The sequence below is a fragment of the Xiphias gladius genome, chromosome 20, assembly GCF_016859285.1.
Source record: "Xiphias gladius isolate SHS-SW01 ecotype Sanya breed wild chromosome 20, ASM1685928v1, whole genome shotgun sequence".
NCBI lineage: Eukaryota > Metazoa > Chordata > Actinopteri > Istiophoriformes > Xiphiidae > Xiphias > Xiphias gladius.
This window is the reverse complement of record NC_053419.1, coordinates 8,887,583-8,906,652: the sequence shown is the minus strand read 5'-3', so window position 1 is coordinate 8,906,652 and position 19,070 is coordinate 8,887,583. Positions and strand designations below refer to the sequence as shown.

The 19,070-nt window shown below is 39.0% G+C and overlaps 1 protein-coding gene across 2 annotated transcripts; it reads left to right on the top strand.

The window, feature by feature from the left end:
• Nucleotides 1-839: 839 nt before the first annotated feature.
• On the top strand, nucleotides 840-17,283 carry smad2 (SMAD family member 2). Of its 2 annotated transcripts, none has more exons than XM_040157342.1 (11): nucleotides 840-965; nucleotides 3,618-4,155; nucleotides 9,456-9,545; nucleotides 10,315-10,508; nucleotides 10,863-10,997; nucleotides 11,289-11,351; nucleotides 11,651-11,704; nucleotides 11,986-12,198; nucleotides 12,595-12,732; nucleotides 13,599-13,743; nucleotides 15,433-17,283. In XM_040157342.1, exons 2-11 carry the CDS (start codon nucleotides 3,899-3,901, stop codon nucleotides 15,554-15,556), a joined length of 1,413 nt encoding a protein of 470 aa, XP_040013276.1. In that variant the 5' UTR covers nucleotides 840-965; nucleotides 3,618-3,898; the 3' UTR covers nucleotides 15,557-17,283. The 2 variants fall into 2 exon arrangements, with proteins under 2 accessions (XP_040013276.1, XP_040013275.1); XM_040157341.1 differs by having other exon boundaries at nucleotides 11,289-11,363.
• Nucleotides 17,284-19,070: the final 1,787 nt, after the last annotated feature.

The following is a 19,070-nucleotide window of genomic DNA, read 5'->3' as shown; positions in this document are numbered from 1 at the left end:
AAAGAGAGTTGCCTTTGCACGCAGGTGCTGCAGGTGCTCGTCGGCATATTTGCATGATTTTGTTTGACTCAAACGCAAACCTTCTGGTCAATCATATCAAAAATGATAAGCCGTTGACATTAAACATGTAACATGAAAAAGTACTTCAGTACACCTAATGTACTATGATACATTATATTGCTCTATACTTTATTTAGCTTCACACATTTGTATGTATTATTGAATCATTGAACGGAAATTTTTTTTTTTAAACATCTAAGAAGAAATATGTTTTTTATGTTCAGCTTTCATTTACCCAGTTCAGTAACCACTGAATAGCTTATACTGTATATATATATATATATATATATACCTTGTATCTGCTATTATTTACGACATATATACATGTACAGCATGAATGAATTACATCATCTTAATAGAGTTTAGGGTGATGTATAATTTGTTGTCTTTATCTTTATTATCATGTGGTCGGTGCAGGGGGGTTAAACCACAGTTATTTAGGAAACATTGTAAACAAAAAACGTGCTATGTTTTATTTTAATATTCTATCTATTGCGCTCCATTTCTCTATTCTACTCTTTCGACTGGCTACTGTATTATGCAATTCTGAAAGGACAATCAAGGTACCCACCGATAAACATCACCGACATACCTTCGTACGTAACAACGTATAACAGACACGACGTCAAGCCAGTAGAAGACCAGTCTGGCAACAGGTTTCTCGGCTGAACCCCGGATCTCAGCCAATGGGAAGACAGAGAAGGCGGGATGTGGTGACGTCGGTTGCAGTTTATGTTTTGCTATACACGTTTGGTTGAGCTTTGAATGAGGGGCCATCATCATCCCGGCGGCTCGGATGTGGAAAATACTGTTTAAAGTCTCTCTGAATGCATTTATGATGAACAAGCAGGCTTTTCTGACAGGTACCCGAGTGACCGTTCGGTGTCCTTTCATCTCCTCGTTTGGTAAGTGCATTTTAAACAAAGAAACAGATTTGATTTGCAAGCGAGAAAACATGCAACAGACCTGTTTATTTGTCTGTGACACAAAGTAGCAAGCTTGCTAGCGGATTTTTTTTGGAGGCGAGGGGAGGAGGAGAGGGGGAACTATCAGTCATTTCGAGACAAAAGAAGCCTGAATATTTTCACTGTGTATGCATATCACAGCAAATGACACCCAGCAGTGAAATCGAGTTGCTTTTTGTGGCTTGTCAAAGTCTACAATCGCTGGCTGTTTAGTCTGAATCACAGTTAGTAGCGTTAGCTTATTCTTCAAACCGTGCATTAGTTATGTATATGGTTTCGGAGGAGAAGTAACCCAAACAGGCAGTTTCTCACCAAAAGACAAGACGTTTTAGACAAAATAAGGTTGCTTATTTTGCCCACAAGGCCCTGATAGCCGTGGTCAGCATTTCAAGTAGACATATGCTTTGTGGCCATATCAGCACGTTTTGTGCTTTTTGTTCCTTACGTTAAGACTTTCTGTTCACTTCGAAAGGCTCCCGCATACGACAGTATTCTGTTCCTGCCCCCCCCCCCCAATCAGCAATCCATCAGCAATCCATCAGCTTTGGCTCTTTTAGGAGTTTGTTCCAGCGTCTCCTTTATGCATCAACCTTTGGCAAAATGAACAACCACAATTCCGAATTCAAGTTATTTTTTTATCCGCTGTTTTGCTAAAGAATCACTTTCCAAGGACCCAAATAAGTATTGAACAACGTACTATATTTTACTCGCACATCCTTTTTTCCCCCAGCGTCTGTCTCTTATGCTGGCATCAAAGCCTTCTCCCAAAAGCTATTATTTGTGTAGAGTATGATGGCTGTAATGGATAGCATGCTTGGATGTTTAGACCATATCAAGGAACTGCAGGGACCAAGACTGTAGGTAATTTTTTTTTGTAGGTAATTATTAGGAATGGTCTGACTTGCTCTGAAAGCCATTCATACACTTGCACTAATAGTAAGCAGTCCAAGGGTTAAGCCTGTGAAATTAATTCTTAGAAGGAGCTTGGACTTTCAAGGTAACATGCTGAGAATAGTCAGCCCTTCCTCACTGGCGGCTGAGTTGAAAAATCTGCATCACTGAGTGGTTCTGTCTCTATCTGTCTAAGACTCACTGATCAATAATCTGCTGCACTAATGTACACACAACAAAAATGTTTTTGTGTTGAGGGGACTGGATACAGGGAGAAAGATAAGTTTTCAAATTTGATTTAATAATTCATTTGGCGTATTCTCTCTTGGTCCTTTCTGAATTTGCTCTGTCTGGCATGTGTTTGCTCATTAGGCTGGGAAATGGATCATGGCAATAAAATGAGAACTATATAATATAGTATAAGGTCACATATGCAAGTCAGAGCTCATGTCTCCACCCAGAACTAACTGTTTAGTGTGTGTTGTGGCCATTGAAATTCCACATTTCATTAGCACCAATATGAATTTAAAAACGGGAATTTCTCACCTGTTAAAATGGTTGTTCGTCTGAAGGAAGGATCTGTGAAACGTAGAAGATAAGCAGTTAGTGTGAATGGGGCAGCACATTTCATCTAGTAAGGCTTTAAGACCCTGCTTCCGATCAGGGTTTTGCATGGTTTGACACTGCCCAGCTTTCCCATGAGAGGTGAACAGTGATGGGACAGTTTTACTATAGGATTAGTTTAGAATTAATATAGATACTGACATAGATTTGCCAATTCTAAGTCATTTTCATTACATTTTTAAAGGTGGGCCAAATAAAGAAGAAAAACTTAATATACAAGGTCTGGAATACTTTGAATGTTTTATATCTGATTTTTATATCTGATTTGTGCAGAGCTGCAGTTCTATGAACAGTATTTGTGAGGTTAAGTACCTGACCTGTGATCCAAGAGTCTGGTATATATTGTGAAATGCTGGTTGAGGATATACCTGTCACCATGTTACACCTAGTAAAACCATTTTATTTTTTTGTAAATAAAGAATAAATTTGCTCCCTTTAACCATCACCTAAGTTTTCAAAAATGCACAGGAAACTAGAACTTTTCTTATTCAATACTGGCTTGTAATTGTGACATTTAAATAGATTACCATGGTATACAGTTTGTAAGCAGTTATTGGACAGCTACAGTAAGTTGACTGATGTGTCACGCAGCCCCAAAAGATAGGTTGTTGTGATACAGGATCTAAAGAGTTAGTGTTGCCAAGTGGTTTTGCAAGATAACAAACATGTTTCTGCAAATAGGAGAGCTTAATTTTGTTATTAAGAATGAGAAGTACAAGTGCGCAGCTAAGTGTGCGCCAGCAGTAAAGTATAGTCAACAAATGCTGAATATGACACACAGTCAGTCTTCTTCAAAACCGTGCACAGGGTGCGTAGTTCAACGGCTGCTAGCCTGATTGACATACAATACGGTACATGATGGGAGAGTTAGCAGTGGGGGGCTATGATAGATATCATAGTCATGGCTCTGGGCAAATAAACATTTCATGAATCTGGATGTGTGGGCACAATTGATGTCATCATTACAGAAATTTAATGTTTTTTTTTTTTTTTTTAATCCGACTGCATCTTCTTATCTGTCCTGTCTTATTCTCAAAAGTGGTGTTGTGTGCTGTCTCTCTTTCCCCCATTTCTTAGGTTTTTTTGGATGTGCTGCTCTCCGCTCCCTATGTTCTGTGCTTTCCATCTGATATTTCCAAAGACTCCTCAAGATCTATGCCTTAGTTCTGATTGGACATTATTTAAAAATACGTACATATATTCTGTATATATAGCTTTATAAATTTCTGATAGGAATTCAGGTGACAACCATCACCTGTATCACCCTTCTTCCCCTGTCCCTCTTCTTCACATCAGATTAAGAGGAGCATCAGAACACACTTTGGTCCAAACATACGCACACACATAGATAGGCCACCATGTCCTCCATCCTTCCTTTCACTCCCCCAGTAGTGAAACGCCTCCTCGGATGGAAGAAGACTCCAACAGGTAGCGGGGGAGCAGGAGGAGGCATAGGAGGAGTAGGGGAGCAGAATGGAGGAGGACAGGAGGAGAAATGGTGTGAAAAAGCTGTGAAGAGCCTGGTGAAGAAGTTGAAGAAGACGGGTCAGCTGGATGAGCTAGAGAAAGCCATCAGCACACAGAACAGCAACACAAAGTGTGTCACCATACCTAGGTGAGTCGAGGACACACACACAACCCTCTGTTTCTCTGGCTCTGCTCTGTACTTACACACACACACACACACACACACACACACACACACACACACACACACACACACACACACACGTGTAAACTTGCCAATAGCAAGTTTGTCATTATACCCAGGTAACATAAACAGATGTTCTTTCCTATACATGTCTATGTGTAGGAGACACAATTTAGATTAATCTGCCAAGTATTTCTTTAAATAATCCTTAGGTCTATGAAATGTCTAAAGATATGGGAAAATGCCTATTCTGACTCTCTCAGGCAAAGATGATGCCTTCCACTTGCTTGTTTTGTCCCATCAGCAGTCCAAAACCTAACTTAAAAATAATTTAAAACAGAAAAAAGTCTCACATTTGATAAACTTAAGCCAACAAATGGGCGAAAATTTTTTTTGTTAAATGTCTTAAATGATTAATTGATCATCAAAATTGCTTGATGATCAAAACTATTCTATTAACTGACTTATAGTTTCAGCGCACTTTAAGTTGTGCTCACATTAACACATCCACAGTCTGTATGCCCGGTATACCACAATACTACCAATACGGATCAGCACAATGAGGTGTGTCGACACACATGAACCTAAGCAGGAGGATGACAGGCAACCACAGGCTTGCAGAAAGAAAAAACTCTGTTGTGCAACAATGGGACCACTTCCCCATTCTGTTGTGCCATAAGTTATCAAGGCAGCAGAAGTGAAACCTAATTGGAGGAAACAATGTCCAACACATGATGCCAACCAAACTTGTTTTGTGTTGACTATACGCAGCAAATGTATGCCTTTGCACTGTGTGCAGCGTTGTTGATGTTTCTCTGATCAGTCGCTGGAAGTGGGAAAGGCTCTAACCATATCTTCTGTATGTTATCATTTTTTGCAGCTATAAAAACTTTGTTTCAGTTTTCATCCTATTACGTTGATTAGGTAGGTTGACACAACTGGTTAAAAGTGCCAGTTAGATTAAGATCAGAGGAATCTAATCAAATGGAATTCAGTTAAATGACTTATCATCTGCTTGTCGCAGACTCCAACAGTATGTGTATTAAAATAGTTTTAAGTTTAGAGATGCACCAATACTTTACAGCATCAGTCTCTGTGCCATTCTGCAAATGAAGTTTGTTAAGATACTATGATATTTTCAGAAATGTTCTTTGGCATAATAAACATCTACTGTTTCAAGGCAAATGCAGAATGGAATGTGCTAAATGCTGGTGTGTCTTACGGATGCCGCACATTTTTTTTTAACACAAATGTGTAACTCCTGACAGCAGCATGAGTGACTAATTAAGTGTTTCATTTGGTCCTCAGCATCGTCACTCCATTTAGTGAAGTACTTGGTGCCTGAATCAGTTCTGAAATGCTATTGGTGGATCTCTACTTGGAAGTAAAATAGAAAGCTTGCATTTATTAGGCAGACGTAGTATCTAGTAAACAAAATATTTAAGTAAAGAGACAAAGAAACAAGGCAATCTGAATGGTTGTTGATGGCTGATGGCCAAGAACAGTTTAGCATGGTGTTATACTGTACTTTTGCTTTGGGGCACGCACCATCCCCCTTCATCACATAGACTGTTTAAGGTTGAAGGTGTGCACTGTTATCAAAAAATGGAAGTCTAAGACCTTAGACAAAGCAATAGAGAGAAGTACTGAAACAAAGAATTAATACTTAAAGATACAAACAATGCATAGCTGTGCTGTTTTGCTGATGCATGATGTATCACAAGAAGTCATTTAATGTGAAGACTGTCTTTTTATCACTTCAGAGTCTTTGCAAAGGTTCTCAAGAAGGAGCAAAGATACCGAGGGGAAAAAAACCTTTCATCCATTGTATCTGTATATCTGTACATACTCTCTTAAAACAGAAAACCTTGACCTCAAATTGCATTAGATCTTCATTTTTTCACAGGAAAAACTCACCTACCAAACTTGGAAATACACTATGCTTAAATTTCTTTTCTTTTGAAGTATTATTTTTTTTTTTCTGAAAACAACTTTGTGCACCCTAACATGCTAATGCTGTAGATACTTGGCCTGAATGGTTCATGTGTCTATCAGTATAGATTTCTCTTGTGTCGCATGATAAGTTACATGAGCCAGGTCACCAGACGAGGTGAAACCTTATCATTACTAAAGTGGCAAAGTCAAGGGAACCCCATGAAAAGCATGTGATTAACATCAATCAGTCCACTGAGGATCAACAGAAAGGGGAAATAACTAGGCTGCTTTGTGAAGATTTTATAAGCCTCCCTTCTCAAACTTTCTATGTAAGCTACCCTTTCTCTCCTTTCTTTCTCTCTCTCTGTCTCCCTTAGTTTCCTTTAATTATAAAGTATGAATAATAGATTTCATTGCCACAGAGGGAAAAGTCCATCTTCACAATCATGTAAACCACAAATAAGCTGCATTTGGTCTCCTGCTGTTTTTTAAATGGTGTTTTGCACCCTGATCTTTCACTTTAAGGATACTATTCCTGATCACTGCACCGCCATGTTTCCTCAGGTTAATTTTTGACAGATAGGAACAAACATGGGGAAGACTTCATTTGTACCTGGCATTATAATGCAGTCTTAGTAAATGTGGTATGCATCTGTCTAGACAGTTGTCCAATAGTGTACTTTCATTTACATCATTGTGTCGACCTAATTGTTTTGCACAATTTATGACATGATGAGAAGCTGGAGCGGTGACAGAAAAATAAACATGGCATATGCAGGCGTGTGTTTACTTTTGTTCAATCATGGAAGGGTTCATCTTCTATGAGTCTAGTAATATCGGATGATGAGGTTCTTGGTAGGTGGTTCCTTTCTCACCAATGCACTCTGTATGGATAGCTGGCTGAGGTCTGACAGATCTAATCACATTACACTCTTAATGCAAGCTGTGCAGATTTACATCCTTGCGTCGATATACTACATAATACGTCTTAATATTTAAGTTAAAGAATTGCTGGTACTGCCGGTAGCTCCCAATACATGAGTGCTGTGAAATTGTGTAAATAAAGTATGAAGCAGGGCGGTGCTAGACTAACATGAAACCTCAAATAATGAAGGTTAACACATGGTTGATATTCATCTAGGATGACAGTACAGCATATATGACGACATAGACAGGCACAGTATGTGGTTACAGATTGTATACTGAACAGTATATCTCTTAACTGCTTGGATTGATGAGGAAATAGTAGGAAGTTAAGAGTGTAGATGAGAATAGCGGAAAGCTACTGTAAATATAACGAGCTGGGGGAAATGGTAAAAAGGATAGAAAGTGCAGAAGTGGAACCATCTGAGATTAAATAGTCTGATGGCAGGCCTCTCTCTGCTTCTTCACTCAGAGGAATGTAGTCCCAATAGCTTCTGAAGTGGTACTGATAAGATGATGGTGGTTCTTTTTAGACATTTGCTTAAATACTGCTGCTGTCCTCCGTCTAGGAGGAAGAACCATTTTTTAACCACATGATTTCAGGGTTTGTAGCTATAGAATTTTGTTTTCTTGCATTATCTTGATGTAGTAGATCATTTTTAAATTAAAAGAGCGACATAGTCTGTCCGGTGTTAATCAGCTGACAAACAGTGGTAATGAGTTTAAATTGAATTATGGCTTTCTGCAAAATTAGTGTTTTTCAAGGATTGATGGTGGCTCGGATATAAAATGGCTACATGTTAGGGGAAACCCTGCCATGAAGTTGGAGGCCTGGATGAATTGTTTGACAGTACTCAGCAGTCTTTGGGAGATAGCATTCCATGCATTTTGATGCACAGCTCGCTTCCCTTTGAACACAGAGAAGTGAGGTTGATAAAAAATCTGAGATAAATTGCTCTTGCTCTTGTGGTTCTTGTTTTTTTTTTTTTTTTTTTTGGGTGGTGGAGGATGTCAGAATGGTGTCTGGAGGATTGTCAAGAGATAGCAGGTGTAGGGCTTTGTAGATTTCTGTTTGAGCGGATATGACGGAGGAAGAATGCAACAGCCTGCTATCTCTGTATCTAGAGATAGCAGGCATGGGTAACTGGATGACCTCAGAGAAAGATGAAGGTTTCACAAACCGTATGCATTGACTCTGGAGTGAAAATATCCTCATGATGTTTTCCAAATAATCCAGTTTAGCTGATAACTAAACAACTTTAATTTACAATTCTAGCTTTTTAGCTTTTATCCAGACTGACTTACAGGTGAGTATATCAGGATCAAGAGCTCAGAAAAAGCTTTTGACAGACCGACACTGTAGTGATTTGCACTGGTGACCTTTTTAAGTGAGAAAGGAAGAAGGCAAGGCATTAGCTGTGTCTGGAGATAGCATACTTGGAGCTTGTATTTGTAGAATTCTTTGAGTAGGCTGATAAGTGTCGAGATAACAGGTCTTGTACAGACAGGTCTGGCAATTACTTCGCTCTGATCAGACAGCAGAATCACAAGAGCTTTAGAGAAAAAGTTAGCAACAGTCAGACGTGTGCTTTACTCAGTCATACACACATTTTGTATTTGTATACACACATTTGTTTTGTCTGTTTTTTTTTTTTTTTTTTTTTTTCCTGTTGTCATGTCTTGACACATTTTGTGTAGTCTATTGAATTTCTTTCTTCATTCACATATTGTTGTTCAGATGCATATATTTCCTGTGTGACTTGTTGCTTCACATCACGCTTAGAAATAATACGCAGAAATATGAATCATGAATGTATGTGTAGTTCAGATATGTGCAGTCAGGCATTGCAGGAGCTTGCTTAACCTTAAAGCCCCTCAAAAACAAGTAGAATAATTAGACTTTTATTCGTTTTCATATCTTTCTAAAGTGTGAGTAAGATCACATGTGAGCATCAAAGATTATTTCATCCTGGTATCACCTTTCATCTAAAAGTTTTAACAGGCCGCGGCAATTTAATCCTGTCTAGCCCCCTGCATCACCTGATTACACCACGTCACTGTCAGATTTGGATTTTTCATATGATCACCTATCATCCAGTTATAGTCTCTTATTGAAGAGAGAAGGGGTGCATCTTTTTTGCCTTCCTTCATATCAATAAGAGACCAACTGTAAATACTTGTGATTTCATCCTACTAATTTGGAATGAAACATCTCATGTTTACCATCTGTTTGCTTTTATTTTTATCCTTTTTGCACTTGTCCTGTGTCTGTGTTTGTATGTGTACATGTGTATGCATGTCTTTTGTGTGTGTGTGTGTGTGTGTGTTTGTGTGTGTGTCTGTGTGTCTGTGTGTGTGTGTGCGTGTGTGTGTGTTTGTGTGTTTGTGTGTTTGTATGTCTGTAGCAATTGCTCAGATCTATGGGGTCTAGGCTCAGGCCACACGATAGAGCAGTGGGACTCTGCAGGCATGTACGGATACCCTGACCACAGCAGGTGAATACACTCACATGCACACAAACACACAGTGAGTCAACAACTGTTGATACATCTCTTCATTGCTGCAAGAGTTACACACTGAAAACGGTAATGCATTTGTCTGGGCATTTCTGTTTATTGCCATTCATAATACAGCTGTATCATGGGCAACATTGTATTACTGCATAATATGATACAGGCAATAAGAACATATTTGAGCCATATAACAAAATGTAAATGTAATAAGTGGATTCACCTGGTAGAAATAGTTGCAATAAGAAAAATCTATTACATTTAACACACATTATGAGTGATGCTCACTGGCTGTGCTATCAGATCAAGTGACAAAAATACTTCAATAAAGATCAGTTTCATGGTGATTTTAATAGAGATGCTTTCTATTTTACGATATTAAAAATAAGTTTTTCTGTAAAACAAGGCTGGTCAATTATAACTTAGATTTACAAATAACATAAAAGATTAACGTGTTTTTGTTTTTTGCAAGGTACTAGTTTTAGAGATCATTCTGACTGTGCAGTGTCTCATTGTGCTGAAAAGTCTCAAAAAACAAGGTTTAGCCATAAGACATTGTTATCATCCTGCACTCCAGTGGATGGTGAGCTAGTGGTCCTTCTTGTTTGTATGTATTTGGATATTGCCTACCTATTACAGTACCAAACCACATACAAAAGAAAGCAAAAGCACCTCTCCCCTTAAATTACAGCCTGCTGTCAAGACTTGTGCGCATCACTGAGCTGTTAGCCATTATCTCTCCAAACCCTCTCAGGTCACTGGACGGGCGTCTTCAGGTGTCCCATCGTAAGGGCCTGCCACACGTCATCTACTGCCGCCTGTGGAGATGGCCTGACCTTCACAGCCACCATGAGCTGAGGGCCATTGACACCTGCCAGTACGCCTTCAATCTCAAGAAGGATGAAGTCTGTGTCAATCCGTACCATTACCAGAGAGTGGAGACGCCTGGTAATGATCCTTTGGAACTGTGTGTGCGTGCATCTGCACGTGTGTGTGTGCACGTGCATCTGCATCCGTGCGTTCGTTTGTGAGTGAGAGAAATGCTTTTACTCTGAGCACTGCTGGCTGTGATCTTCAAATGGCCCTCTAACAAACGATTTCGGCTTCATTATCACTTTCACTCAGTTTGTGCTGTGGAAATCAGTCTAGATGTGTTTATTTATTTTATGTGTTTCATGTGTGTATAAGAAGCAGAACCTTGTTGCGCACAATTGCTTGGGAAGAAGTGCATTTAATTATACAATTTTGATATGTATACCAAATGATATTTGCCTTTGCCAATTACACTCCTTCTCTCTCTAGTTCTGCCTCCAGTGTTGGTGCCACGCCATACAGAGATTCTGACAGAGCTTCCGCCTCTAGATGACTTTACAAACTCCATCCCTGAAAATACCAACTTTCCTGCTGGTATAGACCCTCCTAATAACTATATACCAGGTCTGTATGCAGGGCAGGAAGGAAAAGGTTTTTTTTTTTTTTTTTTAATTTTCACTTTTCATTCAATTATTGGGTTTTCTGTCATACAAGCCAGCTAGATTTATTTTTAATAGAAGATTGTTAATTAAAGGTAAGATTACCACCGTGGCCATTATTTTCCCCTTTACATATGATCATACACGCTTTTAACCCTCATTGATTTTCAAGAACACACAAAGACAACAGTTCTGTCTCGTATATACAACAATGCGTTGTGTAAAATGTAATCTTATTTCATGTTTGTGTGTACAGAGACTCCTCCACCTGGCTACATCAGTGAGGATGGAGAGACCAGCGACCAGCAGATGAATCAAAGTATGGAATCAGGTAGACTAGTTTAGTGTTATGGTAGTGTACATGCTGTTGTGTATCTCACTACTCAGAGAAAGACGCACTACAACGGTCAGTAGATAAGTTTCGACAACTTAAACTGATACTCAGTGCCACACTTGTGGAGTATTTTCTTGTGTTGACAAAGACACGTGCATCATTGCAGCAGTGAACATATTAACTACAAACAGTATCAGACACATTAGAAAGCACTGTTTACACATTCTATATCAGATGTAATACAGATGACAAAAAGATGTTATTTGGTGTATCTTTTTTTTCAGGCTCACCAGCAGAAATGTCACCAAGCACCCTGTCGCCTGTCAGTCATGGCCTGGGTGAGACTGCTTTATATGTACATGTATCTTTTATCGGTTTTCTTTAAACTTATGTAAGACAATATATAGCCCTTGAAAGTTTAAAAAAAGAAAAAAATGTGATAAATTGATTGATTAATTGTAGAAGGTAGTGATAGTGTAAAATCTAAAATTCTGTCCAGAAATTAAGGCCGGAAAAAGCTAAGAATTTGGGAAATAAAAAAAATAGAAACAGCCAAGGATTTCAAAAGTACGACATGTAAAATGTTTCCTCCCTGTTTTTTGTTGTTTTTTTTTCTCAGACCTTCAGCCGGTCACCTACAGTGAACCAGCATTCTGGTGCTCTATAGCCTACTATGAGCTAAACCAGCGGGTTGGAGAGACATTCCATGCCTCACAGCCATCTCTGACAGTCGATGGTTTCACCGACCCCTCCAACTCTGAACGCTTCTGTTTAGGGCTTCTCAGCAATGTGAACAGGAACGCAACTGTTGAAATGACAAGGAGACATATAGGTACAAGCACACACACTTCTACACGTACATAAAGGTGCAATTAATCAGTTATTATCAATACAAAAGATTCACAGATTTTCACAGGGAAGATGTTATAGCTCTCTTTTTCAGCATAAAGATTTTTCTGATTCCTTAGAGGACAAAACTTGTAGAGATAAAAGAAGGTTTTGGGATCAAGGCCAGGGCTCTGGGGTGTCAAGCTTATTAGAAATACAGTTCTTGTCACAATAACAGCTTTCTAAAATCAATTTATTACAGACATACTGCTGGATAAATGACAAATGATTTTCATTCATACATGTTCCGACCCTACCTGTAAGCCTTGTTCATGATTTATGGCTTTCTCCCTTCCTTTTTGGTCCCGTTATCTTCACAATCTTTCCTCACACTCTGCAGGTCGCGGTGTGAGGTTGTATTACATCGGAGGGGAGGTGTTCGCCGAGTGCCTGAGCGACAGTGCCATTTTTGTCCAGAGTCCTAACTGCAACCAGCGATACGGATGGCATCCTGCCACAGTCTGCAAGATACCACCAGGTTAATACAAATAAATAGTATTTTCTTCCTTTTTCTCTTGGGCCAGATGAATGCTATACATCTGACAAAAAGCCTCCTGTCTGGTTTGCCACCAAGATATATTTGCAATGTTGACGTTTATTGTCAAAGTAGATTGAGTTCCTACTGAGACTTTTATCTGGAAACTTCAGAGTCAGTACCACCAAACCAAATTTCAAAACTCTTGGTGCATAAAGGCTTACCTTTATGAAGAAAATAGTCCTGACTGAGGACTACATTTTGGAGAGAACTAATGCCCTCCACAATGTGACGGTTTTTCTCAGAGTCTCAACCACACACACACTGACTCATCTGTACCCATGTAGCTTTGAACATTTCATTTCTGGCAAAATGAGCAATGTGAAACGTATCATTACTGAGACACAGAATTGTACTGAAAAGAAACACAAGGATCTTGTAGACATTCAGGGGTTGGACTTGTCAGCTGTGTGAAGAATAATCAACAACATACAATACACCCACACCTCAAGATTCACAACGCCTCTGCTTGATGCTTTTAAGTTATCTTCAAAGACATCGGAAGTAAATCTGTCAGTTAGGTTTTGAAAATATACGTTGTTGTACGATAATTCATAGTTAACTTTTGGGTTTAGTGTTCGAACAACCCTTTTAATAAATGTATAAAATACAAACATATCAGTTTTGATCAGAGACCTGCAAGTATCTCCATTATTGTCCTTGGTGTTTTCATAGTCCCCCTTCCACTACCAAGATTAAGAAAGTTTTTTTTTTGTTTGTTTTTTTTTTTTTTTTTTTAAATGTCTGAGTTAACTCTCTCTGGTGGTGATGACCAGTCTATGACTCTCACCTATTATTTCTTTTTTTAGGCTGTAATCTGAAGATTTTTAACAACCAAGAGTTTGCTGCACTCCTGGCTCAGTCAGTCAATCAGGGGTTCGAGGCAGTCTACCAGCTAACCAGGATGTGCACCATCAGGATGAGCTTCGTCAAGGGCTGGGGAGCAGAGTACAGGTGTGTTGCACTCTAAGCACATCATTCCCTCCTTTACTATCAACCGTGATTAATGGAGGGTTGTAGTGGTCCGATTAGACCAGAAGGTGGTACAGAGAAATTCATTTGCGCATCCTTGTGAAAGGGTTGTGCTAGAAGCTTGGTGACATAATGACTTCTTGCTGTCTCTGCAGTGGCTAGTGTTGGTTGTATCTAGTTTTGTTTGTTTTTTGTTCGGCAAAATTGATATGAAATATAAATCACCTGATCTATGTCTTCTCCTTTGGCAAAGTAGACTTATATAAAATTGGATGGTGCAAAACAGGCAATATGACCTTCCCCCCTGTTTGGATACAACTCAGATTTAGTTGCCTCTGTGTACAAAACCAGTGATCATGGCAATTCCTTTGAAATTGATTGACTGTGTTCCAAACTGTTGCTGTTATGAATCCTGGTGTGACTGAGGCTTAATAGCATTTATCTGTGTATGGGAACTGCATCCTTTCTTTGTTAAGTTGTAACTTTTGTGTGAAAGGAAACAAAGATTATTTAAGTCTTTTAGTTACTGCAACATGCTTGTGAAGAAAACAGGTTTGCTGGCAGCTCTAAATGGCAGCAAAAGGCAACTTTTGAAACTGTCATCATAATATTAAATCCTGGACTGGCCGAGCTTAAGTCGCTGTGGCTAGATCACAGCAATGCCTGGAGACTCGCCTAATGCAGCTTGGTGCATAGAGAAACTGTATCATCTGCCCTGAACACTGACTCACAGGCCGATGTCATAAGCCTTCAGCTTAATGGACTGAACTCAAGTAGGACTACAAATATATTAGCAGCATCTTTGAGAAAAGGGAACAACTGCTTAAACCTAAATAAATACACTCACAAAACTCTATTTGTAGACGGTTTTAAAATCAATTTAGAGAAAGTGATGAGAAGTTACTCAACATCCAAATCAAGCTGAATCCTTAGGCCTTGGCAGGATCCCATAAGGGTCAGGTATAGATTACATGATCTGTGATGCTAAAGAGACAATTAAGATTCTGAATCATCACTTCCTTTGAACAGATAAAACTTAACCTAATCTCTATTATATTCCTCCTTGTGTTGCAAAATGTGAGCGATTACAGGGCATTTATCTTTATCGCTCTGTCTCTGTGGCCGTCCAACCATCCATTCAGCAAACATCTGGCTCTTTTCCTGGCTCGGGTTTGCGCTGTACCGTCCCAGGAGCTAAACAGCAGTGTTTGTGTGGGCGTTTTGGCTTGTCCTCACTGGCCACGGTTAAGCTGCTGTGTAGCCTGTCTGGTTAACAGTCAGTGTCTCTGCTGTTTGTAGAGCCCATGCCAAGCCTGGCAGGACCACAGAGCAGTCAGCTGTGTTTGATCATCTGTTCAGACCTGGGCAATGCAAGCTCCCATTAACGTTTTATTTATTTGTTGTTAATCGCTTTAGGAAAAGTGCTCTGCTACTACTCACACATTTAACATACTACTTCTTCTTGCATTAGGCTGCGACTGTTTCTATTAAGTAATTAATACCAATATGAAATAGGGATATCCTGTTATTATCTTTAAATGTTACTGATATCATTATAATTAATAAAGGCCCATCTCATACGACATACCAATCCACTTGTAGCCACAGTTGGACAAAACAGAACTAATGGAAAGTTTGTCTTTACCCTTATGCTGTATTTTATCCCCACAGACGTCAGACAGTAACCAGCACCCCTTGTTGGATTGAGCTGCATCTTAATGGCCCCCTCCAGTGGTTGGATAAAGTGCTGACCCAGATGGGCTCACCTTCAGTGCGCTGCTCCAGCATGTCATAAACAGGGTCCTGCTGATGCGGACGGAAAGTCAGACTGACATTTCACAATGTTTGAACAGTATGTCCTAAAGGAGACAACCATGCGGTCTTAAACTGATGTACTAACAGCATTTTGAAAACAAAACAAAAACAAACAAAAAATGATTACACAATGGACCGGGAGATGAGTGAATGACAGGACTAATGGACAATAGTGGAATGTTAAGAGTGATGTCACACTGGACCTGATTACCTTTGGCTCTGTTGGATCAACGTCAGGCTGACATTCCAGTAATCATGGACCTAATAATAATTGAAATCACCCTGCAGTATCAAAATGACGAGAGTCATGTCGTAACGGACCGGACTGCATTGATGTTTTAATTATTTGACCGAGGCTCTGATTCAGAAACACAAAGCAGGGCCGGGCTCTAGTGTCCTCCTCAATGACACATCAAAGGCTGTTTCTGGGATTGACCATGTGACCTTTTTAGTTACAGGACAGTGTCTCGAACCACTAGTCCACCTTGCCTCTTCACACCTACCATAGCACAAGCTTTGACTCGGCATCAATATTTCCGCTCACACAAGTTTGACTAAAAGAAGTACTGCCACTCCAGGGTCGCGTTCAACCAAAGTCAACTTCACACCTGAATCATGAATTTCTTAGCATTTCTCGGTTTTGGTGACCAAACTTCCTGTCCATTCTTATATCCACTTTTCTTGCTTCTCTCCCAATCAGTCGTAGGTTGTCGTGACCACAGATCTGACTACGACGGACTGCACGGTCTTCAGTTCTTAGAGGGGTGTCCACTGGGACAACAAGTTTATGTCTGTAATTAATATCACGTACCCCGCCTTCACATGTTCACGTGCACACACATACTGTAACAGACACTTTTGCAGTTCATACATCACTTAACTAGCTATTTTAACACGATTGTTTTGACATAACAAAAATGAATTTCCTCTTTGTGCTAAATGTCGATTGGTGCTATTCAACTAAAAGTGTGCAGTTGGGCAGATGTTTGAGCGTGGATCAGAGCTGAAACAAAAGGACTATGACTTTTATTCTTCTGTGAGGAATTTTTAATTTTAAAGTGTGGACATTTGCTAACCAGCACAGATAACTGGAATGATTAAGCTAAGGAATCATCAGAGTAAGAGCGTATGACATGTCACCCTTGTGGAACTCCAGCTTAAATCTTTCAACTTTTAGAAACTAATACATGCAGAAGGAGTTATCCACAGATAGTTTTCTGGGCCCAAAAGGATACACTATCTCTCTTTCTCTCCTGCATGTTTTTGCTCTCTCTCTCCCATTGTCTCCATTTTTCCAATTATCTCATCTTGTATATGGAGGGGAGTCCTATGTCAGCCTTAGTCAGGATCAGGACTCAGTGTAAACCCAAGAGTCAAAACTTCAGTGTCGCCCCCTGCTGTTTAGAAGACAAAAAGATAAACGGTCATCACTTAACGTTTCACTGATGCAGAAAATGTGCAAGTCTCTCTTTATTATATACTTGGACTGATGCGCGGTTTTCTCCATTGACATTTTATTTATAGGAAAAGTCCTGCAGTGTGGGACTTTAAATATTGCCCCTGAACTGTACTTGCACTGCCCCAAATCAAGCACCCATAAGAAAGATGCCTTTGATGTAAAATACAGCAAAATATGCTTTGAAATGTACAGATAGGAATGTTGAAAATCCCATTTGAAGTAAAAAAAAAAAAAAAAAAAAAAAAAAATTACAATAAGATCTTTCATATTTTTAGAATATTCACTATTAAGATTTTGTCCTTATATTGTCTGAATTGGCCAATTGTAAGTGTCTGGAGCATTCATTCGATTTTAATGAGATTTCTTGCTCTGATCTAAAAGCCAGCTGGTACCTACATTGGTATTTTAGAGTCCAAATCTTTTCAACTCAAAGTATTTAAGCTTTAAGTATTTGACAAGCTAGTTATACTACACAGTTATTATTTTCTTTACACATTCTTTTAGCTACATTTTTGTATTTTCATGTATTTTTTTATATATAAATCTATTTAAGATCTTCAAAGCTTTCTTCCTTTTTATTAGAATTCAATATTTTTTTAGAATATGCCCTCTGTTTGAAATGATCACAGCTTGATGATGATTTGTGAAGTATGTAGCATAGGATATAACATTTACCGCTGAAAACAGTTCCCCCATGCCAGTTGTGTGCTGAATGGCCGAGAGTCATCATGATTACCATTCTCCTTTCTTCAAAACCTCATTTGGCTGCTTAAATGGTAAAAGTGGCTTTTGAGTTTTGGAATCTGTCAGCTGTTATAGCTGTTGAAAAAGAAATTTCTTGCCTTACTAATACTACTTTTTCAGCTCTTTGGGTGTGATCCAAATTATGATAGTGCTGTCCCAAAGACTGAATGCATGTATTTACAGTCTGTCCTGTACACTGCACATCCACTGTGTCAAAAACCTAACTGCTAATGAAAACCTAATAGTACCACTCTTCAGGTCTTGCATTTTATTGGCTCGACGTTCATATTTAAACTTGCCAATGTCCTTATGAGGTTTGGTTAGTTGCATAGCTCTACAAACGAAGATACTTTCTTAAAAACATGCTTAGTTTCAGTATACCAGAGTTATTAGAAAATGAAGCTGTTTAAATAACAAAAATTCTGACTTTTTGGAGATATTATAAATTAATCCAGCAGCTGGACAATATAGTATCCATTTTACGTTTCACAGCGGTGGGTATTAATTTCAAAATCTCTGACTTTGGAAGTCGAATTTGTTGAAATCTGTCTTATTTAAGCAACCTAGGACATTCCAGTACACAGTGTAAAAGCTGCCGCCAATTTCAGCACTGTAGCTGTTTGATTCTCACTATGGTTGGAAACTGTCAATTTACAATGAGCGTGTTTACATGCACACCGGTATTATATTATATCCCAGTTGAGGCCTCTTTACTGTAAGTGTATTCCTCATGTGTATCCCAGCAATGAATACATAAGCAGAATGTTACCATGAAAAATGGGATTGTAAATGGGACATGTAAATATATGTACAGTAAATGGGACTAGGTGTATACTTGCGCCATCATCTTGGCTCATACTGTCACATTCCAGATAACTTGTTTTACTTTCTCCAAACTGTGACAAAAAACTTGCAAAGGTCTTAACTTGGTGCACAGTGATGCTGGCGCATGTAAACATGTTCACCTTTTCTATCTCAACTGCTCACTACTGCAACATGTGGGGAAAATGTACGTTTGAAAATCAGATGTAGAACAGTCCAGAAATGCTGAACTTTAATCAGACATTGTAGATCCTGCAGAGAGTTAAGAAGACAAAATTTGCATTTGATACACACTTGTTAGATGACATCCTTTCCTACAGGGTGATGTACTCTGACCAAAGCGAAAGATTGACACTTTTGAAAAATCTCGAAAGGAAACTATGGTCCTGCAGGACAAGGTGTTTTCATGTTGGATTGACCCAGGCAAATTATGAAATGTACTTTTTTTTTTTTTTTTTTTTTTTTTTTG

Coding starts and splice junctions, on each gene's coding strand:
- smad2 (XM_040157341.1), top strand. CDS start 3,899: ATGTCCTCCATCCTTCCTTTCACTCCCCCAGTAGTGAAACGCCTCCTC. Junction 11,364..11,650: donor GAATCAAAGTATGGAATCAG/GTAGACTAGTTT, acceptor CTTTTTTTTCAG/GCTCACCAGCAGAAATGTCA. Junction 11,705..11,985: donor GCCTGTCAGTCATGGCCTGG/GTGAGACTGCTT, acceptor TTTTTTTCTCAG/ACCTTCAGCCGGTCACCTAC.